Source organism: Psittacula echo (genome assembly GCF_963264785.1).
Source record: "Psittacula echo genome assembly, chromosome: 15".
NCBI classification, from domain to species: domain Eukaryota; kingdom Metazoa; phylum Chordata; class Aves; order Psittaciformes; family Psittacidae; genus Psittacula; species Psittacula echo.
The window spans coordinates 6,299,129-6,318,986 of record NC_137751.1 but is presented as its reverse complement, the minus strand read 5'-3'; the positions used below and the strand labels follow the sequence as shown (position 1 = coordinate 6,318,986).

The 19,858-nt window shown below is 41.8% G+C and overlaps 1 protein-coding gene across 1 annotated transcript; it reads right to left on the bottom strand.

Moving 5' to 3' along the window:
* Window positions 1-395: 395 nt before the first annotated feature.
* SLC13A2 (solute carrier family 13 member 2) lies at window positions 396-19,087 on the bottom strand (the record flags this gene model as incomplete). The annotated part of the gene is made up of 13 exons (XM_080630271.1): window positions 19,016-19,087; window positions 15,760-15,888; window positions 15,297-15,433; window positions 14,053-14,279; window positions 13,193-13,373; window positions 12,853-12,975; window positions 11,697-11,918; window positions 11,503-11,600; window positions 10,917-11,038; window positions 9,978-10,139; window positions 8,912-9,049; window positions 8,157-8,284; window positions 396-561 (listed from the first exon to the last, which is right to left on the bottom strand). Exons 2-13 carry the CDS (start codon window positions 15,856-15,858, stop codon window positions 396-398), a joined length of 1,803 nt encoding a protein of 600 aa, XP_080486397.1. The 5' UTR covers window positions 15,859-15,888; window positions 19,016-19,087.
* Window positions 19,088-19,858: the final 771 nt, after the last annotated feature.

Here is a 19,858-nt window from a genome sequence, read left to right as displayed (position 1 = left end):
GGTGCTCGCCAAGGCACTTGCTATCATTTCTCAGCAGTCCTGGCTCACTGGGGAGGTCCCAATTGACTGGAGGTTAGTGAATGTGACACTATCTACAAGAAGGGCCGGAAGGAGGATCTGGGGAACTGTTAGTCTAATCTCAGTGCCAGGGAAGGTGATGGAGCAGATCACCTTGGGTGCCATCACGCGGCACGTACAGGACAACCAGGTGGTCAGGCCCAGTCAGCATGGGCTTATGAAAGGCAAGTCCTGCTTGACTAACCTGATCTCCTTCTGTGACAAGGTGACCAGCTTAGTGGATGAGAGAAAGGCTGGATATTGTCTACGTAGACTTTAGTAAAGCCTTTGACACTGTTTCCTGTAGAATTCTTCTGGAGAAATGGGCTGCTTATGGCTCAGATGGGTGTACTCTCCACATGGTAAAAACTGGCTGGGCGGCTGAGCCCAAAGAGTGGTGCCTGATCACAAGTGGTGTTCCCCAGGGCTCGGTACTGGGCCCAGTTGTGTTTAATATCCTCATCTATGATCTGCACGAGGGGATTGAGGGCACCCTCAGTAAGGCTGCAGAAGACACCAGGTTGAGGGGGGAGTGTTGATCTGCTTGAGGGTAGGAAGACTCCACAGAGGGATCTGAGCAGGCTGGATCAATGGGCTGAGTCTGACGGAGCTGTAAGTGTTTGGCCTGGAGAAAAGGAGGCTCGGGGGAACCTTATCGCTGTCTACAAATACCTGAGAGGAAGTGGTAGCAAGGTTGGTCTCTTCTCCCAGGTAATAAGTGATGGGATAAGAGGAAATGGCCTCAAGTTGTGCCAGGGAAGGTTTAGACTGGATAATAGGAAAAGTGTCTTCACCAAAAGAGTTGTCAAGCATTGGAACAGGCTGCCCAGGGAAGTGGTGGAGTCATCATCCCTGGAGGTGTTCAACGGATGTGTAAATGTGGCATTTGGGGGCATGGTTTAGTGGTGGCCTTGGCAGTGCTGGGTTAATGGTTGGACTCCATGGTCTTAAAGGTCTTTTCCAGTCTAAATTATTCCATGATTCTATGTTTGGTCTCATGTAATCAGTATTGCAATAACAGCTACTTTGCTTTTAGTTGTGTGGCTACTATCTTAACAAACAGGAACCATGTTTTCCTGTTGTCCTCATGACACAAAGAAACTTGTTCTTGTAAAAAAAAAATCAATTTATTCTTTTCATGTATTTTTTGAATATCTTTGCTTTTTCCCTGTCTTCCCAGGAATATCAAACAATCCTGTTTAGGAGAACCAGACACTTAGATTTGTTACAGTTAATCCAACTAGATTTTACTGTTTTATACATTAGTTCGAGGAGCTAAAAAGGTGGGACAGTCTTCTCTGTCCCCTCCATGAATGTTTTATGACACAGGTACACTGGGAGAAGACAACAAGTTTCCTTAATGCCACATCTACATCCTGTAAAAATGGAATGTAAACTGGCAGCATCCCATAAGGAAAACGCATCAATACATTTTGTGTAAGATTTAGTGGTTTTGTCCTTCTGTGACTTGGAGGAACTGCAGCTGTACTAGAATGGCTTCAGGATTTGGCTGACTTATGTATGCACCTGCCAGGGCTCCAGGTAAGAACTGATCTTGCTGGAGCAGAGAGCATGGGCATGTTTTGGAGTTATTCCCTGCAGGGGCTGTTTAGCAGGTACAGTAGGCCAAAAGTGGCACTGGTTCAAAATAGTGGCTAAAAAGATATTACATACCTGACTGCACCTGGTGCAGAGGAAGCTAAAGATGTCAGTCCCCTCCCCTTTCCTCATCAGTTGTCTCGTATTTCTGAGATACAGGTGTGTGGTTACAGCGTAAACACACCAAAGAGTTTTCTTCTGGGCTAATAAAGTGCATGGTTTTTACCTTACAGTATCTGTGCCAAAATAGAGAAACAGAGAAAATTCCTGCACTTCCACACAACACGTGGGGAGGAAGACTTTTGTGTCTGGAGCCAGGATGGCAGACAGCACCCGTCCCTCTGGCAGCTACACTTTGCTGAATGCATTTCAGAGGTTTGTTTTTGTCTTGTGCACACATCATGTTTTCTGTCTGCTGTCAGAGCATCTTAAATGAAGGCATAATGTATGACTGTGACAGAGGAGTTTGGTTTCTCTGTGCTATTCTCTGCTCTTTTGTGACTATGCAGAAGGACTTGTGTGCTCGCTGTGGTTGTTGCCTTTTGCCACTAATTAGAGGAAGAACTGCTCTGTCTTCATCCCTAAGCTTGCAAGTCTCTCAAAGTCATGATGATGTCACTATTTTTTATGTAGCCTGGATTATAAAGTTGTAACACTAAAGGAATGAGAGCGATTATTTCACATTGACTCGGTGGTATCTTCTGAGACTATTTCTTTAGTACCAATTGTAACTTTAGATACCACAACACCACTTGCTTAGGTTGAAGGAGAAAAGAAAAAGCACAGGTGTGAGGAAGTTGCATTGTACAACTGTGTTATCTTCAATGCAGGCAAGTGATTTATGATTGCATGTTTCATGGAGCTGGAATGATATTGCCAGAGGTAAGAATAAACAGGAAAATTCAACCTCCCTTCAGGTGACAGACATCTTAAAAAATAAAGAGGATCCTTTTGAATTTTCTGGCAAGTCTCATCAGGAGAGTCCTACAGCAAAAAGGGAGATGTGTCTTTCCCTTTGCAGGCACTACAACTGCCCCAGAACAACCACTACTCACTGTGTAAGATCCCTTTGATAGGCAACCAGGAAAACTGCTGCTGTAGCCGCTAACTGTACCCAGGCTGCATTCCCCTTCTGCTGGTGCACACAACTTGCTCTTCCGACATTGTGCAATTCCACAGTAATACAGACATTAGTTTCGTGGACAACTCTGGCCACTTTTGCTTTACAGAAAGAAATCAGCTCTGTAATCAGCAGAATTGATGAAATTTGGTGTCCTATGGCTTTCCTTTCCTTCCAAAGCATGGAAAGTCCCAGGTCCTAGTGGCAGGTATTGGGAAAACTTGAAATCGCTCTGCTTCTCATAGACTGGACAGGGATCAAGGGAAATGAGACTGCTGGGTTGGCAAGAGAACCTCAATACCAACCTGAAGTTGGCTGAATAGTATAAACTTGAAGCAGTGTCAAGTTTTGATGTTTTCATTGATAGTATTTAGAGCACAGTGTCATCTAACAGCAATCACAACTAGAGCTTTAGCAAGAGAGATGTCTTACACAAGCACAAAAGGTCTGAGCCTTCAAGCAGTTGCTTCTGGTCTGATCTAAATCACGTCTAATGAGACAGAAGTGTTGAACCCTTGAGTTAACCACTCTGTTCCTTCTCTGTTTTCAAGTTTGTGCTTTGTTGCTTTGGGGTTTTTTCTTTTTGCCAATTTGAATCAATTACATTAATTTTGCAGCTCTCCTGTCCTGCATTGCCTTTCAAAAGTGTTCCTCTTGTTCCGTGACTTTCCCCTTAGCTATTTAAAAGTGTTTTCCAAGGAAGATCAACACCAGCCTGGGTGCTTGGCCTTGTTTTGGGAACCTTGGGCATGCCCTGGTGCAGTGCCTGCAGCCACTAGATGGCACAGGGTGAGGGACTCTACACCCTGAAAAGCAACCTGGCGTTTTCAGTCTGTTAAGTATGATTAAAGGATAAATAATATTAAATGTTTCTTTAATAGGAGAAAATGCACAGCATTGACAGTAGTGATTAAGTTGTATTAAACAGTTGTTATTCTGGACACCAGATGATTAGTACATTCAAACCACTTCATTTCCAGACTTTGGCACTTGGTCATTACTAACTCAAATCGTAAAGTTCAGTGAATCAAGTTGTAAATAGTTTTATTGGTTCCGTGTTGGAAAAAAATGGAGGGTTGTGAAATTCCTTGATGATTTCAAGTTACGTATTTCCTAAGCCCTTTTATGTCTATTTTCTGTTCTCTATTTAGTTATTCATCATTGCAGAAATGATAAACTCTGTTTCTGCCTTTGCAAACACTAAACCCAACAGAGTAATTGAGAGCAGAGAGTTGTGTTCCTGAACAAATATGCCAAATGGAGAGAGCTGCACTTTTGCACTAAGATCATAGAATCATAGAATAGTTAGGGTGGGAAAGGAGCTGAAGATCATCTAGTTCCAACCCCCTGCCCCTGGACACACTGCTGACTGCATGCCATAGTTACCTGAGGGAGGAATTGCCTCCAAGCATGAGAGGGGAGCTGCTCGTACAGCTCTGGGAGAAAGGCCCAGATTTACATACATGCTGATGGCTGTTGGATAAAACACTGGACCTTCCTGTCTCTGTTGGTTTGTCTTTTGTTTTCTGAAACATTTTTCATCTGTTTGAGAGTTATTTTATGTCTATTATATGATAAAGTTTCCTTCAAAGCAGTTTTTTGTTTTGTTTAATGAAAGCCTAGGAATTAAATTGTAAAATCTAGATATAGTTCAAGGTGTCAGTGCTCTACAACAAGGCTTCCTTGAAGTTCATTTTAATACCTTCTAAGTGACTGGGAGCAAGTTTTTGGTTTCTCCAAACCAAGTTGAGGACTAACTTTAATCTGTTTTGGCTTGAAAGTTGAATGTTAAGTCTGTTTATGATTCCAGTGCTTGCTGAAGTGACCCTTGCATCACTTAAATGCCACTTTACAAATTGCTGGCAAGATGTTTATGATGAAGTGCCTTTCTCACTTATAAGCTATTTTCATTGTTGTCTTAGCCTGCTTAACATCAAGCTGGTTTTCTGTGGGGCCATAGGTTGTAGAAATGCATATGTTTTACTGGGCTAAATCCTTGACATTCTCTTAGGTGTACATGTATGTGCCTGTAGAACGTGTGTGTGTGCGTGTGTGTATGCGTGTGTCTGGGCAAGGCAAGGCAAGACAGCACCATAACTCCAGGGAAAATGGAGGAGGTGACTGCGAGTCACCCACTTACTCACTGGCATATACTGTGGGAAACCTGTATTTTGTGGTTTTGAAGAGCACTTGCTTTTTAGACAAGGCAGGCAAGGAGGCAGACAGCCCCTTCTCATTAACAAATTTATCACTTACAGCTCCTATGTAAAACCAACCGAGTGTCAACCCCAAAATGAAGAGCTGCATTGGAAATCACACCTAAGTACAGCAGGTGCTGAGCTGGCAGTTTCACAGAAGATTGTGAAATTTGATCACACAATGGGAAATAGAGCCACTCCTTGAGGGCAATATCTGGAAACATAATGGGGAACCACCCTTCAAAGGTGATCTGTGTAATAATGGGGCTTAGAAACACTTTCTACCTGCTTTGCTTACAAAATGATGAACGTTTTTAATAGTGTTACTGGGTTTTGCACAAGCACACTATATTTAGCTGCACCTCAACTACTCCTGTGCTCAGACACACCCAGGGCAATAAACTGCCCAGTGCATACTTGCTACTACCATCACTTCAAGGTGGAAATTATTAATGAAATTGTCCGTTCTGCTTATACCCTGACATTATTGTTGACTTCTCTGTCTCCGGATTACAGCTTTTCGCCCCTATTCTTCTGGGAGCTGAGCATCTGTACATCCCCCTTGAGTAACTTTCACTGCAGCCCTTTTCTGGTAAGTGGCTAACCTTGATATACTCATACATGCTAATGAACATGGAACACCCAGCATTATTGCATTGGCTCCACGACACTCTATGCTACTTGATGTCTCTCTTCTTTCTTCTTGAGATTGCCATAAAGATTGCACCTGTGCTCCTGCTTGTACTTATGCACACCACAGCCTCTGAATAATGTCGACTAATAGAAAAGACTTCAAAGAATCATAACACACTTTTAAAGGGCTGGAAGGAGAGGCTGATGGGATATGTTATAAGAATGCTCCATTTCCTGCTTAGCTAAGCAGTAATTTAGAAGGACATGTAAACTCTGGGCAAGTGTTTCAAAGAAAACAAAAAGCAAACAAAAGCTATGCACAGTGCCCTGATGCTGTAGACAAAGGGCAAAGAAGGGAGAGGCTTCCAGCAAATCATCTGCTTGAGTTTGTCATTTTTGGGTGCTCAGACACAGGGTGAGCAGGGTAATGAAAATATTTAGACAGATTTATGTTATTTGATAGAGGTAAATGCAAAGGGAAAGAAGGTGAGTGAGTGGTTTAGCAGTGGCCTGAGCAAGTCATTATGTGATTGAAATCAATTACCCAGGAGCTCATTAGCAAAGGAGAATAAATGCCTTTCCTTCTCGTGCTGTGGATAGTTTATTGGATCCCTATCACATGTCAAATCAAACACTATCTTTCAAAGCCACTGAAGGATTAATACCAAACTGTTCTTTCTGAGTAGGTGATTTTTCAGAGCAATGAAGCCATGAGTGCAAAGGGAATCAGTGAGCAGCAGATACAAGAATTGTCTTGACAATTCTTTATTTCCAGGAACTGGAAATAAACTACTGCAGGTGAATTCTAACATCTCATAAATCACATGTACACTGCACTCTGTCCTTGTCACCTCATAATTACCATAGAGAAAGAAAGAAGAAAGATTCTGAAGAGCATGCATGCTATTTTAGAGTGAAATTCACACTTGTTCATTCTCATTGAACCTGCAGGGTTCAAGTGGGACTTCAGAAATGCAACAGACTTTGGGCAGGCAACAACAAAACAAAGCGTTTAGTGCAGGGTTCAAGGGCACCTATTGTATAACTGGTGTGTCTGAGCCCATTTGTGGCACTAAGTGCTTGATTTGACGAAGTGTCTTTGGATATTCTAGTATCTTTGTCAGTTCAGCCATTAGGAACTGCAAGTCAGTTCCAGCAGAATAGGATTAAATATTTAACAGTATTAGAGGCTTTTGTAAAGGAAGATCTTGGGTTTGAGATCCCAAGAAAACTGGACTCCTAATAATGAAGTAATGATTACTTTAACAATAAGAGTAAATCAATTATGTTAACTTCTCTGATGATTTAAAGGTATTTTAAGTAAGCCCACACACAAGCAGTTGGTACATGGAAGACAGAAGCACTGATATATAATGGGAAAATTCTCCATAACACAGGGGTACATAAAAATATCTTTAATTCAATCATGTATATTTTAGGACACAGGGATTCTCTCCTTCTTAAAAGAATATTGCTCTTCTTATCATGACCTCACAAGCTGTAATCTTACATAAATAACAATGGGAGAGACATTCTAGGAATAAAATGGTCTTTTACATTCATAAGTGGACTGCAAATAAATATGTTTCAAAGTAATAGAGTGGGCTGACAATATTGTCTGTAATCATACAGCACGTCTTGCTGGGAATGCCCACAGAGAATTTAACAGTCATGTAGAGTCCAGCGCAGAGCCACAAAGATGATTAAGGGAGTGGAACATCTCCCTTATGAGGAGAGGCTGAGGGAGCTGGGTCTCTTTAGCTTGGAGAAGAGGAGACTGAGGAGTGACCTCATCAATGTTTACAAATATGTAAAGGGTGAGTGTCAGGATGATGGAGCTAGGTTTTTCTCAGTGATGTCCAGTGATAGGACAAGGGGTAATGGGTGTAAACTGGAGCATAAGAGGTTCCATGTGAACATCAGGAAAAACTTCTTTACTGTGAGAGTGACAGAGCACTGGAACAGGTTGCCCAGGGGGGTTGTGGAGTCTCCTACGTTGGAGATATTCAAGGCCCGGCTGGACAAGTTCCTGTGTGATGTACTCTAGGTTACCCTGCTCTTGCAGGGGGGTTGGACTAGATGATCTTTTGAGGTCCCTTCCAACCCTCGGGATTCTGTGATTCTATGATATACACAGCAGACTGTATACTCATCAGGATCAGGAAACCAGTGAGGTAGAGGTTCTTCTTTATATACACACCTCTCTTCTTTCTCGCTGCAGATTTCACATTCTGCAGGAGAAGCTGGAAAAGCAATGCACTTGGGGAAAATCTACCCTTGCAGAGACAGAAAACCTGAAGATACCTGGGACAGTTGGAAAGCCAAAGGTTACCTTTTCTGGGGTAACAAAATTGCCAGCTAAACAGCACTGTTAGGCAATTTTATTGCTGTTATCAATGGAGTGATTTTGCTTGTAGGTGGCTTGTCCTTGTCCACAGAACAGGCCTGTCTCTTAACCAGCACCTTGGCAAAACACATGTAGATGATAGTCTTGCTCTTGCTGCAGTTCTAACAGAAACTGTTGTTGGTTTCTTGCCTCTCCATATTACGGGCATGTACCTGTCTTATTTGCCCAAGATGGGAAAGTTTGCAGTTGGAACAAAGATGAAGCCCAGGTGTTGATGGCTAGATTTATCATCAGAACTCCTAGAATGTTGAGTACAAACCCAGATTTGGCCTGGAATTATAAAAGAGAAAGGTTACAAGTTGAACTGAGTTCTTTATTCCTTCCTTGCTGATTAGGGTTTTTTGTATGGTTAGGTTTTATGTTTGACCTTTTTTACGACTCCATCAGAACTCCATCCAATTACACTGAAGTTGGTTTTCTTCACAAGTACGATTTGTATGAGGGAAAAATGAGTTTCCATTGGATAAAACTAGAAGTTCTGAAGCCCTTTTAATCCACTTTTGTGGGACTTTCTCTTCTGACCTGACGTCTGTCTCTAATGTTACTTTGGACTTCTTCTTGGATCAATTATAGGTTAGAAAAGTTATTAAGAGACATGGTATCCTTGTCAGTCTTTCCCTAACATAGTGAGAAAGGGAATCAGGGCAGCCAAGTGACATGTGCTGGGCTTTCCCCTTGTACCTGCAGCACTGTCCAGGTGGTTGGACTCTCACATCTCTATGATCTACCTTTGGCCTTTTCAATCAGTTAGGCATTGCCATTTCTCATTGACAGCAAGATCTTACTGGAACATCTTCAAGAGGCCTTGCCTGTTCTTTAAAAGTTCACGGGCATCTTTATAAGTGCTGCTATTCTTTATAATGATGAACATTCTGAAAAGAACGTGCTTTCACTCACCATATCTATAACTTTGAGTTGTCCATATGAGAAGACAATGGCATTAGCAGGAGTGGCCACTGGGAGCATGAATGCCAATGATGCAGAAAGTGTAGCGGGCAGCATGACATAGAGTGGATTGATGCAGATCGCTTCAGCCTGTGCAAGGAGGGAGAGTGAATATGATGGTTTTGATAGACAAACCCCCATAGAAGTCTTTTGGCAGAGACTGTATTTGTTATGTCAGAAACCTCATTCTTTTACAAACACTGCAGCCACTGAAATGTTGGTTCTGCTTTAGTAACTTCCAGCCAATGTCTGTATGCAGCAAATGCAAGAAGTGATTTTGTGGTCAGTGCTTTGTGTTCTGATGGTGGAATCTGATCACTCCTGCAGTATAAATTAATAATAATGGTTGTGCTCCACTCTAAAAGCAGGAAAAAAATGTTGCTTCAAACTGGTTAAGAACAAAAGTCAGCTATCAGAGGAAACACGGTAGCCCAAGCTCTGGAGACTGTGGCCTATGCAAACAGATCCTGGTGGAGCTTATTCCAGTTTCTGTCTGGAACCAGCTTTTCGTGCTGCAGAACTATGTCTACCCCAGCAACAGGAATCTCCTGTGGAAATGCAAAAATCTGAATTAGGTCATAGAGCTTGACTAATGCTATCACCTTCAGAGACTTCTGGAAGGCCAGTGGTCGGAGTGAAATACAGTAATGGAATGTTGCAGGGAAGCAAATGCTGCTGCTGGTGCTGTCTCTATGCAGAACAAATAGGAAAAAACAAGTACAGCTGGCAGTGACCTCATGAGGTTGTTTAGGCCAGAAGGCAAAGTCTAATATGCCAGTGAATTTAATCCCTTTATTTTTCAGCAGCAATGGTTTTAGAAAGGTTGAACTAAGTGCAGTGTGTGTGAGTATATATGCATGCACATACATATATGTAGATTATAAATCTTGTATTCCTGATCAGATACATGAACCAGTGCTTGGCTGTGTTAGCCAGTTATTTATAGTTGAGCAGATACATGCTTGGGAAAGAGTTGAAAGCTGTTCTTATAAGAGTGTTTTGAAATGCTGGAACTTACCATTGAAGCCAGAATAGGGAGGAAGAGGGTGGTGGTGGCCACATTGCTGGCACACTCAGTGAAAGTGGCAATAAGGAGACACAACAGGAGAGCAATAGCTGGGTGAGGGATTTGCTCCAGAGGACTCAGTTTGCTTCCTAACCATGAGGACAGATGAGACTTCTGTAACAGAGGAAAGAGGTCTGTCAGGATAGTAGGCTGGAGAAGAAATAGCCACATCACAGTCCAGTTACATTTCTCATATTGATTCTACCTTCTCTTCTTATAGGAGCTCTCATGCAAACTGCTTTCTGTACAGCAAGCAAGAGACAGTGCTCATAGATACAATCATTTGATAGGTTAAATAACAATAAACATGCTTTCCCTTCCAACGAATTTGAAATAAGAAAAAGATACTGCATTATAGTATGTTATTGATGGCAAATAATTATTTCTCTGGTCAGGTCATTATTACACATGATCAATATTCAGGTCTTTTTGTTTTAATCTAAACATTTTTGTCTGCTCCTGAAGGTTCTCCAGCTAGCTCTACATTTGTCTTCTAATTTAATTTAAATCCTATTTCCATAAGTAGTTAGTTTGAAATAGTTTGGAGTCCCATCCTGGGCACATCATCTCCTCATTCTTGCCACATCAGTTAAGGTTTATTTAATAAAACCTTCAATGTGTTGGGGTAGTTTCTTAATCATCCACTCTTCTAGAAACACACTTAATGTGCTGCCTGGATTGGTAGTACCATCCCAGTTGTACAAGCAACAATAAGGATTTGTTCTCATCACAGGATTCCTTCTGAGGAAGTCTGTCCTACTGCCACTAGCTGAGGAGATGCACGTTTAGTGCTACCAGCATGCCCTCTTGTGTTCTGGGAGAGCACTCGTGGAAAGCAAGATGGAAAACACTCAGGAAGACGCAAATACCAGGTAAGCAGAGGAGTGTTACCTCACTGCCTTTGGCCAAGGCAAAGCCACCTCCCAGCAGAAGCACAATGTTCCATGGCATTTTCTGGTGAACCACTTTCCAGTCCAGGAGAGCTGGGGGTGCTTGGATCTTTGGCTTGCTGCCTAAAATCCAGAAAGATTTTGTAAGCCATTGTTGCATCCTCCAAAGAAAAGAGAACTTCCTGGAGGGAGGTGAGTTTAGTCTGAACATCAGGAAACGTTTCTGCCAGCAAGATCCAAGTAGACTGGAATTATTTCCTAAAGCAATCATCAACAAAGATTTAAAACTTGACTTGCAAAAATACTTATGAGTGATGTGTAGCTGCTCCAAAAGGCATCATAGAGTACAGGTAAGAGGGAGGGAAAAGTATAGCAACATATCTGGTAAGTCATGTAGTCTCCCCTGAAGACTCCAGCAGCTTTTACAGATGTGTGTACTAGTGTCCAGAACGTTGCTGGGATAAGCGTTTCCTACTTAGTTAAATTACAAAACCAGGGAACTTTCATTGGCTATGTGCCTTGCCTAGCCTAAAGCATTACGGCTATGGAGGAAGAGCAGTTTGAATTCTTGTTTAATGCAAATGTACCTGTTTGGTCATTGTCTTTGAAACGGATCGACATGTCAGAAGGGATGATGAACAACAGAACCGAGATGAAGATGGCAACTGTAGCATCAGTGACATAGCTGCAAGAGATCAGGCAGATATTCAGTCCAGCTCTGTTCTCATTTTCATTAAATCTAGCCTACTTTATTCAAAGTGAGGAAGAGGAGGGGTTATACTTTGTATCATTTTTGTTGAACAGAACTGTGGCCCAGCCTGGGATGAAGCCAGGATCTCTTGTAAACCAGAGCACTACCAGTAGTACAAAGAGGACCAAAACTGCTATTTCTGCAAATTTCATGGAGCCCAATTTCTTGCTGTCTTCCTTGATAATGTCATAGGCCTGTTGCTCCTTTGCCTTTGCAGAGGCATTTGCAGCACACCCAAAGTTCTCACGAAAACTAGAAGAAAATGGACAAGAAATATCAGAGAAATTTGCCAGATATCCTTAGAGGTAAGAATCCAAATGTTATACACAGTCATATTGTCTTTTAGATAGATGTATTTATATATGCATATAGAAATCATATATATTATCATCATCACATCAGCAGCCATAGGTGTTGGATAGTAACTGCATTGTACTGTGTATTACCAAGATGACCAGAGAGAAGCATCCTGCCCCTAAATACTCATCCTCTACAGACAGGCAAGGGTGCTATATGGACACATGGGGAAATAATGGCAATGTTTGCATGAGTGACAAGACTACATGATCACCAGGAAGTAAACAGTTGCCAAGCTTTTTAAAATTATGGAAACGGAGAGTTTTAAAAGTGGAATTTCCATCTGAAAGTGGTGGTATTATATATTTCAGGTATTACAGCACTCTTTCAATTTAAAAGAGAGGAGGATGGGGATAATTCAAAAGTGATAGGCTAAGTATTAAAGTGGTAGGCAATGCAAACTGGTGTTATGGGGTGATTAGCGCTGGGAATGGCACAATACTAATTCTCTAGGTCTGGAGCAACTCTTGTTCACAAAGGTATTTACTAAGTGTAAGTAGAAATTAAATTCCTGGTTTGAAGCACAACAGTCTTTCAGGACCTGAAAGCAATGCTGCAGAACAGGTTGTATGCAGTTATAACTTCACGTTTTCATCTACAGAGTGTACTTAGCAGGGGTTTGATCAGATTCCTCAGAGGCAAAGTTACAGTATTTTAATAGATACTTAGTATGCTGCTCTGGTAGTGTCTCTTGTATGTGAGGACTTGTCACTTGCTGTCTGACTTTCAAGCATAAGCTCATCAATAAAAGCATCACTTGTGTTCCAACATGTAATGAATACTTGATAACAGGCCTGTCAGCTGTAATACAGTGTGTAAAGGTACTTACTTAAAGCCCAAGTACAGTATCAGCAGCCAAATCCACGTCAAAGCCAGTAACAAGATCATGGTGGGGAAGGCAAAGGAGAACCAAGAGGCAAAATTGATGATATTGCCATTTTCAGGAAAGAGCCTGTAAAATGCAGATGGCTGTTAGGATCCAAAATTCTGCACTCTTCTGTATTTAATGATTCAAAAAAACAGAGGTACTGAGATCCACTAAGGAAGAGAAGCTGACTTCCCAGAAAGTTACCAAATGGGTAGTTTCCTTCTCTGTGTTGGCTGGAAGTCAGCTGTGGCAGAATGATGCACTTTAATGGGTATGTAACCCCAAATTCAGCCAGACTTACTCAGCAACTTGTCCTTGCAGTATCAGATTTGGTGTTGTCCCAGTTAGAGTTGCAATCCCTCCAATACTGGCTGAGTAACAAATAGAGAGAGATATTCCCTTGCTGAATTTCTTGTGTTTCTCCTCTAGCAGACTTTCATTTCTCTTTCTGTCTTCCTCGACTGTCAGGGTATAACTATTACCTAGGTCCCAAGACAGGAACAAAAGTGTTACAGGAGCTAGACTGGGTAGGAAAAGATCTTGTGCCTCCATAATTCAGTATTTCAAGGCTAGGACACAATAGGCAAAGAATTCCAGGAGGTAAAACAGAGCCAGAGGAGTTGGACTGAAGGGAACTTGTTCTGTACCAGCACCTCACTCCTGGTACTGAGATTTGCATTGTCTCAAAGAGGGAAAGAAGGCAAGACAGCTGGTAAAGAGAGATTGTTGTATGATTGCATATCTTTGGATTAAAAAGATCATTTTAATCTCCACCCTTCTGGCATGAAATTTTGTCTCAGGAATTTCCTATTATCTGATAAGTTACACAGTAGATAACAATTGAACTAATATAACTATAGAGGGAAATATCAAACCTAATATAAAGGCTTCTGGTAAGTGAGTATTTACACATTTTACTGTTTTGTTGAGTAATTATTATCTTTTCATCTTTTCAATCTATTTGTAACTTCAGCCAAGTCAGTAGATCTTAATATGCTTTTGTCTGGTTCATGGAAGAGCCTCATAAATGCCATTGGATGCAGTCAGAATGCTTTGGGTACATTCTTCTTTTAGAATTTACTAACAACTCTAATGACAGTGAAGAAGGCCTCAGGTCATCTTCCATTACCCCAAAGAGAAAACCACCCGTAACCCACTCACCTTTTCCCTCTGTTTCGTTGGAGCTACCTGGCTTAGTTGACTCTTCCTGCAGTTCAAAGGCTTTATTGATGTTTTCAGATGTTTGGCCAGGTGAATTAGACCCTGCTTCTGACTTGTGCAACTGCTCCAGCACTGCTTGTGCTATTGGGACCATCATGGCAGTGGTGGCAGTATTGCTGATCCACATGGACAAGAAGGCGGTCACAACCATGAAGCCCATGAGAAGTCTGACATGAAAAGGTTTGGAAAAGTCAGTTCAGAACTCAGCTCTATGATGCCCTTTCTTCATTGCAAAGCTTTGCTTACAAAGCTTTTGGTCTGGAAACTGCTTAGTAACTCACACCCAGTGCTTCCTCCTACCCTGGTCTGCTCCGGGAACGACACAGGAAGATTTAACAGTTTCAGCCAGTTATGTTTTTACATTCTTAGCACTAGGAAAGGGGAAGCTGGGAGCTTGAAGCAGTTTATCCAGTCAGTGTCCTGCTTATTCTGCATGCTTCTGAGGACGACATTCCACCTAAACAACACATGTTAATGTATTATCATGTATTTCGAAGAGGAAAGCTGAATTTGATCCCAAGTGGCAATCAGTTTAAGCTGTAAGGAAGATGATCTCTCTATTTTTTTTTTTGTCATTTTATCCCCTCTATTATTTAAGATTTTCTTCCTATAAAATTTTAATCCACGTTTCAGTATTACTGTGTTATTTGTCTCAAAATTATTCTTTAGATGAGACATAGATTATATATCAGATGAAAACGGCTTTATCTTGTATGTGTTTTTATTCTATTGCTTTGTAATTTCCTTCACTATTCCCTCTTCTTATGATCTGAGACAAATTAAATAGGGCCATGAAGCCTCTGCATAGCTTAAACTTCTAGTCTGTAAACATTTGTTGTTTTCAAAACAAGCATCCCCATATTTCCTCTTCTCTCTCAGCTTATGTTTTCGTCTTTCAGCTGGAGTCTTTCCTGACTGTCTAAAGCTGTACTTCTGGCCAAGCCTAGCAGCACCCTTGACTTTTGGCACTGACGTGTTGCTATTTCTCCACCTAAAGCCATTTGGCATTCCAGAAAGACACACCAGGTCTGTAACACATCAAAGGATCCCCATTTGCAAGGTCTGCTCAGGCACTAACTCACTTGGACTGTAGAAAAGCACTTGTAGGATACGATTTGCAGATTCACATGGGAGATGATGGGCAGCTAATGCCATAAAGTCCTTTATCCCACAGTGTTACTCACAGGGCTGGTCTCACACCAGTGATAAGCAAGACCCGCAGAGCAACGCGCTTGTGTAGGTGCCAGTCCTCAATAGCTATGGCCATCAGCAATCCCCCAATGAAAAGCATATTGCTGTCCTTCAGGTACTCCTGGCACACCTGTAACATGGAACAAGGGAGAGAAAACAGTGACCAGGAGCCAAGAAAGAAGGAATCTTCTGAGGGAGGATCTTGTTCTGGAGACATTAGCATGGAGTAACTATGGATTGCATCTCAACAGTGGATTTGCTTTGATTTAGATTAGAAGCTCCACCAAGAGTTCACTCTAGGCTCATGCAACTCCTGTTCTATGGAGAGGACAAATGACTGCTGTGTACCAGTAGTGCCATTTGCTCTTCTCACTCTGAAAATCACCATAGAAATAAACCCCAAACAAGCTGACCAACAAGCACACAGGCAAACATGTATAGAGTAAGATTTCTTACTTCTGTTGAATCCATGATATTCATCAACGGGAAGAGCAGGACAGGGAGGAGAGCTGTGACAGCCAACGGCAGCGCTTCCGTGCACCAGAACAGTGCCATCACTATGATAACATAGCCACATTGGGCCTCCTGACAGAGGAAGAGTACATGCAATCAGAACAGACTGCACGTCTTACTTAAGCTTTGAGAAAGCAACAGCCCATAATTATATTCATTGCCTGATAAAGGGGTTAGAGAAAATGTTATTCTCTGCCTTCCCCTCCTATCTATCCTCCTACCTATGCAGATCGTAATCAACTGACAAGCAATTCAACAACCTTTTGAGGAAAAGATGGGGGCCTCCAATGGGGAAAAAAAAGAACCATAGGAAAAGAAACAAATTGATGACTTTGAACCCTTCATGATAAGGATTGGCAGTCCCTGCACAGGCTTCAGGATTTTGCTGATGGAGGTGCAGAAACAGGTACTGAGCAAGCCAAGGTTTCCCCACCTTTTTCTCCACGTGTTTCAGGACATGGCTCAGGTGAACCCCAACTCATTTCAACAGCCTGGATTCCTTGTACCTTGAATACCTTTATCTGTTCTTCAGTGGATTTTTAGCTTAGTACAGACTTTGAAAGGCTCACTGACAAACCAGTCACAGAGCAGTTTCAGCTTCCACTGACTCAATCTTTTTTCTTTGAAGGAGGTATGATCCCTATTTCATGTTCCTCTTTCTGAGAAAACACTTTAATCCTTTAGAGAACTACTCTAAGCTTTATATACAAATATGTAACTCAGTCTCTATACACTAGATAACTTGTCACAACAGGTTTTCACATAGATGGGCTGATGAAGAGAGCAAGGAAAAGTAACACTGCAGGTTACAGTGTTTTCCTCATTTTGCAACTGGCACAATAATGGGTACCTGCAGATCCAAAGGAAGAAAACCATGGTTGTGTGGGCTTAGATTAAGGGTGGGCATGAATGAATGAATGAAATCCATAAGAAATTGATTTCACCTGAATGAAAATGTAGTGACGCTAAGTAAGGAAACCATTAATGAAGAGATGGACATGTAATGGTGAGATTACAGAGGATTAAACCAAGGAGCTGAGATAATGCCTGCCGGCAGGATCAAACTTGTGATGCTTTAGAACATGCTAAGGACTTCTGGACATGGCCTGGAAGTTATGGAGCTGGTGAAGGGAAAGGATGAACAGGGGAGCTGAGAAGTCTGGAGGAAAGAAGAAGATCACAATCTAGGTGGTAAATTACCAAAGCTGCAGGGTTGGAGAAGTAAACCTGAAAGAGATTCGTGAAGAGATGACAAGATGCCTTTCTGAGCTTTATTTTGGAATGACAGCATTCAAAACCTTAACTACATATCCCATCAAACACTTAAAGCAATTTTCAATGTTGATGATCCTTTTTTCTCCCATTTTTTTTATCGTAATAGACACCAGTGGATGTATTTTGAGAGACCCTGGCAGGGGTTTGGAACATGTATTGTAGGCCCAGTGCTATTCTCCTCAGCCTGCTGTGCACAGGCTCCTAGTAGAAGCTGGAACAAGGCTTTTCACACAACCAATTGTCCTGTAAGGACATTTCTCTGTCATTAGACAAAACCTTGAGCATTGTTTGCTCTCATTTGTAATAGTTTAGTGCCCAAAGCTGTCATTATAGCATAGGTTAATAGCTCAACAGAAGAGAAAAATGTGAAATTCCATTCTGTAGGTTGTGTGCTCACAACCCCTCCTGCTGAGGCACCAGCTTTTCCTGCTTAACATACCACGATGCACAACCCCAACACAAGAAACCTTCTTACAGATTGCAAAGGGAAAAGTCCAGGACAGTTTGAATTTATTGTGTTATTAGTGACTACCTAGAAACCAAAGAGAGTAATTTTGAAAGAGAAACTGAACCAAAACATTCCATAGGCAATACAAAGGGCTTATTGTATGGTAACAATGACTCCAGCAAGTAAGTTTGAAGTCGTGGCCTCAGGACAAAGAAAACCCATCTCTCTCTTTCTGGCTACTTAAAACTGTTCTGAGCCAGATCTCTTTAACTTCAGGAACCCTTTTGGCTATGGAACGTTAACTAGCAAAATAAGATTCTTTTTCCTGTTTTTTAATTCTTAGTAAAGGTTTAAGTGATACTTTAAGCTATTTTCTTTGCATAGCATGGGAATAAGAGGGCACTCCTCATCAGTTACCACTTTCTCCTTAAGCCAGTGCCACGCTCTCATTCTTGCTTGCAATTCATAGCTCCAAAGTCTCTGATAACATAGCTCCAAAAAGACTGCTCTGAGGAGGAAAGGGGTTTGGGACAGGCTGCATGAAAAGACAAGGAAGAACTATTGGAGTGAGGATGGAGCCTGGCAAAGACTAGAAACTGGGAGTCAGCATGGATTTGGGGGCAAGCAAAGACTGGAGGAAAGAGCTAGGACTTGATGTCCAAAAAGCAGTGACAGGAGAGGTAGATTGAGACTTACTAATGCTGGGACTGCAATAAAAGACCTGAAAAGTAGAGATTAGATCTGTCTGCATGAAGAGATTGAGAGGCTGAGGAATAAGTCAGAGCACTGGCAGTCTGCCTGCTCAGCACGCTGTGTTTGAGTGATCAGTGCCTCAGAAATACCTCAACAAATGCTACAGGGATTTGGAGTTAACAAAGGAATTCTAGGCAAAGTGTCTTCTGAAGCTGGACAATTTCAGTTTCAAATCACTGTTTGGAAAGATTCTTACAGGAATATGCTAAAGAAAGAGTGAAATATTTATTACTTTATCCTCATGTATCAGAGTGCCTTGCTCTTCTGACCAAGGAAAATGCTTCTTCTATCTGGCAGTGACAGCAAGGGAAAAAAATGGAAGGAAAAAACAAAATATGGACTGCATTCTTTTAGGAAATCAGAAGGAGAATTAAAAATTGAGCCTTAAATTGTGTCTTAGGTTCACACGTATGAGCTTCAGCACAGAAAGTCCTTTGCTACATCAGGCAGAAGCAAAGCAAAAGCCACAAAATCACTTGTCACTGAGCATTCTTCTAGAATATGCTATCACAGATGTATCTGTTCATCCATCTACATCCCATGGCTTCTATATTCCCTCACTACCAGTAGTCAAAGGAGTCTGCTCAGCAAACAAAAAAGCTCTTCAAGCCATAAATGAAGTGTCTCTGAGGAAGGATCTATATGTTCTCCTCAGCTCTGTCATTTAAAAGGAACAACTCCAAGGAAAGATTTGGAGATCAAATTCAATTTAAGAGGTCTTACCTTGGTAGGGACAGCCAGAGGCAGCGGAAGAAACAAGAGGGGTATAAGCACCACAAGCAGGTATTTCTTGCAGGCCAAGATAATCCGCAAGAAGCGAGGCATGGTGTTGGAGCTGGCCCAGTGCTGAAGGACCCGAGCTCTGCTGCTGGAGGCTATATAAACACTTGGGAATATTAACCATTGACCTCGGGAGGTTGGGTGTTGTTTTTGGAACTGTAATCGGAGAAAGAAGGAAGAGAACAAAGAAGGGAGGAGACAGCAAAAAAGAGTGTCAGACCAGGTATTTTCTTCAGACAATCTTCCTGATAACTGATAAATCCAGTAGAGAATTAACTCCTTGTGGGCCAAGTAGGTTTATTAACAGCATCCTGAAATGACCTACGCTTTTTAATAGAACATTAATGTCTTGTCTAATGCCTTCTTTGAGTAGGTACTTCTATAAAAAGAGAAACTGCTCCTTCATAATAGCTTGAAGATCTGCAATACTCAAAGTGTAGAGCTTAGAAAGGTCAAGAAGCATCACTGTATTCACTGAGAAGTTCTTGGGCAGCAAAACCCACTAGAACAGAGCTTCCGGCACCAAATGCCCATCAAGTCCCCATGGAGAAAGGGACTCACAGTCCTCACCACCGAGAGCAGGAGCACCCATCTTTGTGTAATACAGCCTCATGACAATCCCTCTTTCTTCTACTCATAGAGCAACAGGGGAAATACTAAGGTCTGGTCAGAACTCAGTTTCTCCCACCTGGCAGCCCAGTAGGTTATAAGTCAGACCTAGGGCCAGAGAGGGAACCCTACACTCTGATGTAGCCTGTTGTATCTCAGTGGATTGGGAAAGACTTG